Genomic DNA, 9,203 nt, shown 5'->3' with positions numbered 1-9,203 from the left:
AACTCCCACTGCAGCATTTTCTTCACTTGGGGCATGCAGAGCTGCCTGTTTCCATGAAAGAAAACTGTAGAAACTCAGTTATCTTTGAGACCGTTATTTTTTCATTGTGGTTGGTAGAAAGCCAGCGATAGCGCAAGAGGGAACTCTTCCAGGCTTTTGCATCCCATAGTTAGAAGAGAGATTAAATCAAGTGTGGCAGCAAAACCTGTTTGGCAAGCTGAGAAGAGGAATCTGAGAAGCCATGGGATACCTGAGTCCAGCAGGCAGGGCACAATTATGATTAGAGGGCCACCAAGGAGCCCAAACTGCCAGGCAAACCCTATGATGGGAAGCAGGCAAGTTTGGGCAAGTTCAGGCAGGTGGTTGGGAGAAGGACATGGGGAACAGGAGAAAGGAAGCAAGACTAACAGATCAGCAATCAACGGGTGTACCGAATGGCCAGCAGCAACAGGTGTCCTCTACTCATATATCATGTGGGCAGGGCAATCGTGAGTCAGACTTACAGACACTTAGAGTATGTAGTTTCCTGGGTGGCAGATGGCTTGTCTGGGTGTAGCCTGGCAGCTGATGACATTCAGAGTTACTGCGGGAGAAACATGCACACGCAGCATAAGCCTTTTTTCCAAGCTAAGAAACAATGTCTTTTTTTTTTAGTAGTATTATTATTTTAAAATAAATTATTTTATTATTTTGGATGGCTGACTCATTTTCAAATGCTTTGGATTGGTACATGTCTCATACAACAGCTGTGGCTGTAATTCTTAGCTTTTTTACGAGCACGTGAAGGTGATCCTGTTGATACTAGTGTAAGAGTCAAAATATCTGGGGGTCTTTGCAACTCAGACTTTGCAAGCATTCGCAACTATTCTTTGCAACTCAAACTTTGTATGGTCACCTACTTTCTTTTCACTTCCATTTCTTCACCAGCTGTGTGAAGTAAAGGAATTTCTGAAGCCAAAACCCCCTGAGGTTTATGAATGGAGCATTTGTTTGTTTACCAAGTTGGGAGGACATGGGGGGACAGCACACTTGCCACAGAACTACCTGACCCCTCACATGTTTTGGGAGATCTACCTTTACCGTGCTTGTCTTTTTACACAAAGGACCTTGTTCTTCAGTTGCTACATTCCCAGTGCTTCCCTGCGCTGTAAAGATACTTTTATACTTAAATGTCTTCAGATTAGACTCTAAGTATTGTAACCCAAACTTACCATAAATGTCCCTAAACCTTTCAGCTTCAGCGCCTGGAATCTCTAAAAATAAGGTAAAATTATTTTACATATTAAGATCCTCATTCCTGCTGAGTCATGCTTGTTTTGACCTTCAGTTATTTGTCTTGGGCTCTTTACCCAGCAAGTTTAATTTTTTTTTAATTTTTTTTTTTAATATATACGAGCATCTGAACCGTGTCGCTACACTGAAGGACGGACATTGTTGAAAACACTTCTGATAGGGATACATGGTCAGCAAACTTACTTATCGGGTGTCATCTTTGTACCAGCCTCACGACGTTCTGGTCTCGAACCAAAGTTTTCTACATTAAAGCGCTTTTTGAGGAGTTTTGAAATAAGTGCTTGCGAAGGCGGCACTTACGGGGCGCGCCGCGCCGGTCACCCGGCAGCTGAGGCGAGCTCAGGCGAGCTCAGGCGGGCTGAGGTGGGCTGGGGCCGGGCCGGGGCGGCGCGCCCCGGGTAGCTCCCTCCCACGCCGGCGAGGAGACATGTGACAGCGCGACTTCTGTCTTGAAGCCTCCGAAGGGGAAGGGGCAGCCGCGGCACGGAGGAGGAAGGCTTCCCTCGGATCCTCTGGCTCCCACTGAGGCCACGGCCCTGCGGGGGAGGCGCCGTCCCTGCCCCCGCCATTCCCGTCGCCGCAGATGCAGCCGCGGGACGAGCGGCGCCGGACAGTGCCCGAAACGGCTGCCTCCTCCCAAGAGAAACAACCCCCGCCGCCCCACGCGGGAGTCTCCTCAGAGAGGTACGGACAGGGCGCGCGCCCCGCCCCGCCCCGTCAGGGCGACAGTTAACGGCCCCCCGCGCCGCTCGTCCCCCGCGCCAGGGCTTGGCGGAGCGGGGCGGGGCGGGGCAGGGCAGGGCAGGGCAGGGCAGCCCCCCCCTCGCCCCGCCGGACCCGCGGGGCAGGGAGGCGGGGGTCGCCCCTGTAGCTGGCGCTTCGCCCGGCAGGAGACTGCACCCCGTGCCCGACTCCCCCCGCCTCAGCGCCCTCCTTCCGCCTGCCCCCGGCCCCACCTGCTGCGGAGCCGCCCCGGGCCGCGATGCTGCCGCCCAGGAGGCAGCTGGCCGCTCCGGCGGGGCGGGGGGCGCGGCGAGCGGGCTTCTCTGCCCGGGGGCTGCGGCGGCCGTAAGGGGCCGGGGAAGGGGCGGCGCGGCGCGGCACTGCGGTACCGGGGTGGTCAGCCGGCCGGCGGGTGAATGCGGCAGAGGAGAGCGGCGGTATCTGGCGGGAGCAGCTCCTCCCTCCCTCCGCCGTCGCCGCCTCCTCCGCCGGCGGCTTCTGACAAAATCTTTCCAGCCGGCGGGAGCGCCACTGGCGGGGCCCGACCCTGCCCTGCCCCAGTATGGCTTTCCCCGAGGCGCTAGGTAAGTCCCGAGACAGGAGGCAGCGCCGTGCCGGGGTGGCCCGGGGTGGTAGTGGTGACCTTGGCTGCCGCCCCGGCGGGGACAGACCCTGGGCGGCCGTGTCTGGGGCTCCTGCGGCGGGAGCGCCCGCGGGCCGGGCCCCGCGCCTGGCCCTGCCCCACCTGCTCGCGGCGGCAGGATGCGGATCCCCGCGCTGCCAGCTGACCATCCGTTGGGGTTTGGAGGCGGCGGCGGTTGTTGTTATTTTCATGGCGTGTGCTCATTACATATTCAAGCCCATTAAATTCCCGATCAATAATTGCTCTTTAAATAATCATTCCATCATTTTTTATGGAGCATGTTTCAAGAGAAATAGCTTTCTTCTCTTCCACAAAGATGCAGAACTAAAGAGCACCCAAAGCAGCCTTTCTGTGAGAGAGAGAGATTTAGGAAAAGAGCATTTACTGGTTGCTGGATGGCATTCATACCCCCTCCCTGTCCCATTAAGATGTCTAGTTATCGCTCTCCCAGTCGCTCACCTTGGGTAAAGGACAGCACTTCTGTAGAAGGATACTGGATACAAGATCTTCATCCCTTTCCCAGTTTGGGATGGCACAGCTTGCATGAGTATTGCATGAAGTGCCTCATGACTATTTTAGGTTTATTAAACTCATTTCAGTGGCATAAGCTAGCAGTGATGTCGGTGAACCTACCTTTCAAAGTGTTTTGTGCCTTAGTCTCTCATTTGCTTGAGTGGAGAACACGAGATCAGGTTCTGTAAGAAAGAAAAAAACCCCTTTGGTCTCAGTAGAGGATCATACTTGTATCTATACATTCTGACTCTTCACTATCTTATTGTAATGATTTAAAATACAGTATGGTTTCTCATGCAATGTATTTCCTACTGCATTTGTGTTTCTGATCACAATTCTCTAAGAAAAAGTTCATTTACACTAGGAAAATGCTCAGCCAATGATAAACATCCAACCAATTGATTTTTCCTGTCCTAGTCAGCCAGTACTGAAAATATTTTAATTGCTGATTTAGCAGCAGAAGAAACATTATTATTCCACATTTTACTATTATTGCTAGCACTCATACTGTAGTTGAGTAACTATAAAGACTGTTCTTTGCCTGGCTGAAGTGGCCCAAAAGGCCCTTGTTGCTGGTAAGTGTATGTATGGCAGTTACTGTTGCTGACAACTGTGTTCACTGAGGTCAGTGGAAAGATTCCCATGACTTTATCATTGATGTTTGAAATTGAGAAACTGAATATAAGTTTGGATGCTTCTAAGACATCGTAGTGCATTGTCATCGAATCATTCAGGTAAACATGTATGTATTTTTATATTTCTTATGTAGTTATACTTGATTTTATGAAGACTTACTACTAATAAAAACAAATACTCTCCAGGCAGAAAAACTGCATAGAGTCAGATCCACAGTTCTTTAAAACCAGTGACTTTTTCCACTGGGCTGTGAATTGGTTCTTACAAAATAAGAATGCAAAATAATGTAGATGATCACTAAATTGCCATGTTATGGTCCAATATATCTCTCATCACCTTTTCATACTGTATTTGCTTTTAGAATAAAAGCAAAAGTGTTCTCAAAGCAACTGTGAAAACAGGTGGACATTAATTAGAATCTTTTAGGCTGAAAACAACAGGATCACATATCAACAGGATCATATATCAACATGTGAAACTTGCAGCGTGTCTACAGAAATACTGTAATGGGGGCCCTGATGAGTTGTGCCTGGAGTGATTAAAACGTGCCATGCTCCATGCTGACTTTCAGCATACATTGTTGTTTAAATGAATACCATCTTGTAAAATATGTTTGCATTTTTGTAACCAAAAAGGATTCTGAAATGCCAATTTTGGACCAAGACTTCATATTCTGGCAGTGCTTGGATCCATTTGTTGTGACACGTTCATTGCTATTTTTAACTTACGTAATAAGAATTTAATCTTATTTGTTACAGACTTCATCATACTGAAGGCATTCAAAAAGCTTTATAGTGCGTAATAAATAATGCTGGTCAGTAGCTTACAAGCACTGTATTTTTTTTCCACTCCAGAATGCTACCAGATATGTCAAAATTCACATTTTGGATTGTATGAGAATGAAATATAAATAAAGCCATGAAACTACAGAAGAAACACTAAAGATGGTATTTTCAGTAGTGCTGCTATAACAAAATGGAAATACTTCATGATGAAAGGCTACTTAAATAAATTAAAAATATAAAACATATTTTTTAGAAAAATAATACTTAAATGCCAAGTAGAAGTTAAAGTCCATATCCTATCTGCTTCCCACATACAATTCAAAAGCAGGATATGAACTACTGAAAAATGAAAAGAAAAAAAAAAAAAGTCACTGAGTTAACTACACCATATTTGCTCCTGTTGTGCAACCATTTTACTTCACAGCAGCTCCATGACTTCCTTATTTGTGGAAAGGATGGGGTGAGGTAGAAATATGCAACCTTCTTTTCTAACTTGCTTGTGGCTCTAAAATTGGTTTGAAGTCACTGAGTAGGGAAAAAGGCAGGCAACTGAGTGAATGTGATTTCCCAGTTCAGTGCAAGTACATACAGCTAAGTATACATTATATCGCAAATAATAGTCTATCTCATTATGCAAATAAGTGGAATCTACTGGCAAATCTGTACATACATACCTTAGGAATTTTCATGAGTATACCAAGAAGTTCCTGATTCACAAATTGGCATGGCTTCACAAGTAAAGATGCTCAGTGGATACCTGTGGTTCTTGTGTACTGCACACTAGTTTAAATTCTGCGTAGCAGTTCTACTTTATTCTGCTTTTGCTCTAAGCTCTTAATTTTGACAGGCATAGCGCAAAAAAACCCCCAGTCTCTCACATACCTTTATTCTTCTTGTAGTTATAACTTTGTCAACTGTCTTCCTTATTAGCTGAGATGCCCAGACAGTTTCCAAAGCTGAACATCTCTGAGGTTGATGAACATGTGCGACTTCTAGCAGAGAAGGTATTTGCTAAAGTTCTCCGAGAAGAAGACAGCAAAGATGCCTTGTCACTATTCACTGTGCCTGAAGACTGCCCTATTGGGCAGAAAGAGGCCAAGGAAAGGGAACTGCAGAAGGAACTGGCAGAACAACAGTCTGTGGAAACAGTTAAAAGGTTTGTTCAGTTGTTGCTTTCTTAGTGGAAAATAGTTTTTAAATGAGTTTGAGTTAATATTGAAATATCTGGCAAATAACATTCTACCTCTTATTACTTCAGGAGAAGGTCAACAGCAGGTACCAAGGACACCTGTGTGATGTCCTTCTGTGCTATGCAGAAGGTGTGGGGATGGGCCCTGGGGAGCTTGGATTGGTGAGGTTGTCTCAGCTGCGTTTCCAGCAATAGCATAGATATTGCTTATGCAAGTTTAACAAACAGCATAGCTGGGTAGAAGTGAACACAACCCTAAGACTCTTTAATGTAAAAAAAGTCGGAAAAAGAAACACTCCCCCCCCCCCCCCCCCCCCCCTTTATTCTAGTTTCATTCAGAGAAACAGAAAATTTTAACAGAGAAAATGACAGCGGTATGATACTTCTTTTAGTCTCTGTAAAAATAGATGAAAGCAAAGACTTGACATTTAACATCAAGGGAGAAGGTGAAAAGTGGTATTGGCGTAATGAGGTTATTTGTAGGTTTCCTTAACTCACAGAGATAAAATCTAACCACTATCAGCCATAAAAGCACACATTTTGAGTTTTCTCAAAAAAAAAAAAAGTACAGTCCACCTTTGGTTTACCCATGAATCTAATGAAGCCAAACTTGATTTGGTTTATGATTTTCTTCTGTGAGAGAGGTAGCCTTACCCTGATGTCAGGCTGTTCCAGTACCTTAACTTCAGTGGACTGGCTAGACTGTTTCCTAGAGTCAAGTGAACTCAGCAGCAGTCTGACACCAAATGGCTTGGATGTGTACAGACTCTTCAAAAAGCAGGCAAACAAGGAAGCCTTTGAAAGTGATAGCTGAACACATGTACCCGGTTAGCTGCAGACAATCAGTTGGGCAACGTTTGGCATCATATTTCTGGTACAGAAGGGAGAAGAGTCAATTTAGTTAAATTAAGGTATGACACACTGATGATACAGGCTGAGACTTTTGGTTTTGAATTGTGCAAGTGGGTTTTCCAGTTGGCATGTTCATAGACATAAATAAGCACAGAAGGGAAAACTAGATGTTTTCATTCAAACAACTATTTGGTATATCTTTCCTCCTGAACTAGTAAGTTTCACTTTTAATTTGGGAAATTGTCTTATAGAAATGTGTTCTGTCAAACTGTATCTCAAGTTTTGTACAAGTTTAACTGTGGGAAGTGGGATATTATATGTATGTTGTTTACATGTGGGAACAGAACAAGTATTCATCCCTGTCCTACAGGACTGAAGTGTACTTCAAGGACAGTTACACGAGTAAAACTTCTATTGTTTTCAGTTGCAGTTGATCCAACACTGCCTTTCAAGAATTTCATACCGATTTCAAAGGCGGCTACAAGTACTTAAGAGAGGATGGAATTTGGTCATAGGGTATTAATCGTACCAGCACTGCATGTTCTTATTCTTCAGAATGTCACACAAGTAATATGCAACTTCCAGAGAGAGAGTATTCCAGTATTCCTTTTTCTCTTAGTGGTTCTTACTAACATTTTAAGGTTTTGGCATCTAGTTTATAAAACGAGGGAGTATTTCCACAGTGCAAAAGAAAGTGGTATCACAGGTAGTTTATAACATTATCTCTATTTATTATATAAATATTTAAAATACATTTAAACTTAGTAAGGAAAATTAATTACATCTTTAGAGATATTCCAAAACTTCACTTGAGGTATTACGATTACTTCACTGAAAAATACAGCATTCTTTTTTAGCTGGTTTGTCTAAGGTACACATCTATCACAGTTTTGCTGAGAAAGGCCAAAAGTTAGCCATGTAGTGCCCTGAGGGGAGGAATGGACTTGCATGTCAAAGCCGTGCTATGTTATTACTCTGATAACCGACATTAGCCTTTTGCTCAAGTCTCATCAAACACTGCCTAACGAATAACTATGTGCTCATCCTTTTTCTTACAAGTTTAACCGAATGACTATATATGAAATTTTGATGCATAGTCTTGTCTGACAACTAGATGAGTTTTTAAATCCTGCACATTTTGGGAAGAATGAAAAGTGTGTGTAATAGCATGATAACTTATAACGACTTACTGTATGTAACATTCACTTGTTTCTGTCTGATACTTCATGAATTCTGATGCTACCAGTCTCTTAAGGATCAACTCCTACTAAAGTAAGCACAGTGATCATATTTTCCTTCTATACAGTGACTTGCTGAAACTGAATTTGTAAGAAGTGAAACAAAACAAACCTTAGGGCATCTTACAGTAATTGTAAATAAACTATGGCATATTGGATTCATGTGGAGGGTAAGTGCAGTTGTGTATAGCATATAGCATGTGAAATGTCAACAGAAAAAAAGCTAAAAGCACAAATATTTTGTGACCAACATTTTTCCTGTGGTATGAGAGATTTCATTTGTAAAATTTCTTAGGCGATGATTTCTTTGCTGTAATCAGTTTTCCAGTGTATTTAATGTTTTATACCATGGCTTATTTTATGCTTTATACCATGAATTCCTAGGAAGAAAAGTTTCAAGATGATTCGATCCCAGTCTTTGTCATTACAAATTCCGTCTCAAGAATGGAAAGCACCATCGGCCAATCCTGTTCTGTCTCCTGTAACGCCAGTTCTTCCAAGTGCTTTTCTGCCAGTCCAAGTGCCATATGATGTACCAGAGTTTCAGAGAGTTTCAATTAGTGGGGACTACTGTGCAGGGGTAAGAAACCATTTTTTTTTTCCCCCTCTTTCTGTATCTAGGGGTGAGAAAAATCCCAAACCACAAGCAGCTAATTAGTATATAAAGTGTGGAATGCCAGTATATTACAGCTCTCTGCAACAAACTGTAAATTGCTTTTTGAAAACACTGATTTGTAAAACAGTTAAAAGTCAAGGTCAGGTCATTTTATACTTCCTATCATAAAAAATAAATCGAATAGATAAAAACATAATTGGGCATTAAATAAATGGGTAATAGATGGTAGGAGAAAAAAATTTGTGTGTGTGTGTTTTGCACATTGTATTTGGACTGTTTCTGTCACTGGTTTCCTGAGACGTTGGGTAAGATCCTTACGGTCAAGCCACATACACTTACATTTCTAGAAATTCAGTCTCCTTGTTACCAGTGTGGATTCAGTTTGTTGCTAAAACTGCTGTTTTATTTTTGTCAGTATTTATTCAGGTTTTCCTTTCAGGTTACAGTTGATGATTATGAACAAGCTGCCAAGAGCCTGGTGAAAGCTCTTCTCATTCGAGAAAAGTATTCACGTCTTGCCTACCATCGCTTCCCAAGAACAACATCTCAGTATTTGTGTAGCATGCAAGATGAAAAATGGAAGGTTGAAGATGAAGTGTATCCAGGTGAATATCCTTCTTCTTTTTAAAATATAGAATTAAATCCATGCACTGCTGTAGTAAAAGTAAGTTGGATTTTTGTGATGATGTCTTCTGAGTGTCTTTGCCTCTGTAAT

At 43.2% G+C, this 9,203-nt stretch overlaps 1 protein-coding gene and 1 long non-coding RNA gene across 3 annotated transcripts in view; one reads left to right on the top strand and one right to left on the bottom strand.

The window, feature by feature from the left end:
* The first annotated feature begins 1,900 nt into the window (after positions 1-1,900).
* AMPD3 (adenosine monophosphate deaminase 3) overlaps positions 1,901-9,203 on the top strand; it is a 37,886-nt gene continuing 30,583 nt past the window's right edge. Inside the window, exons 1-4 of one of the 2 annotated variants that reach the window (XM_076344001.1) lie at positions 1,901-1,977; positions 5,524-5,749; positions 8,257-8,452; positions 8,928-9,093. In XM_076344001.1, the coding sequence (XP_076200116.1) occupies positions 5,529-5,749; positions 8,257-8,452; positions 8,928-9,093 (583 nt within the window). In that variant the 5' untranslated portion in view covers positions 1,901-1,977; positions 5,524-5,528. Of the gene's footprint in view, positions 1,978-2,483; positions 2,601-5,523; positions 5,750-8,256; positions 8,453-8,927; positions 9,094-9,203 lie in introns of those variants that run through there. The other variant, XM_076344000.1, reaches the window with a different exon arrangement.
* Positions 2,913-5,527, bottom strand: LOC143163170 (uncharacterized). The gene is made up of 3 exons (XR_012995850.1): positions 5,476-5,527; positions 3,119-3,354; positions 2,913-3,008 (listed from the first exon to the last, which is right to left on the bottom strand). It is a non-coding gene; the product is annotated as an uncharacterized LOC143163170 (long non-coding RNA).

This window comes from Aptenodytes patagonicus, chromosome 7 (assembly GCF_965638725.1).
Source record: "Aptenodytes patagonicus chromosome 7, bAptPat1.pri.cur, whole genome shotgun sequence".
Lineage (NCBI taxonomy): Eukaryota > Metazoa > Chordata > Aves > Sphenisciformes > Spheniscidae > Aptenodytes > Aptenodytes patagonicus.
The sequence above is the reverse complement of the archived record's forward strand: the minus strand, read 5'-3'. Positions and strand labels throughout refer to the sequence as shown.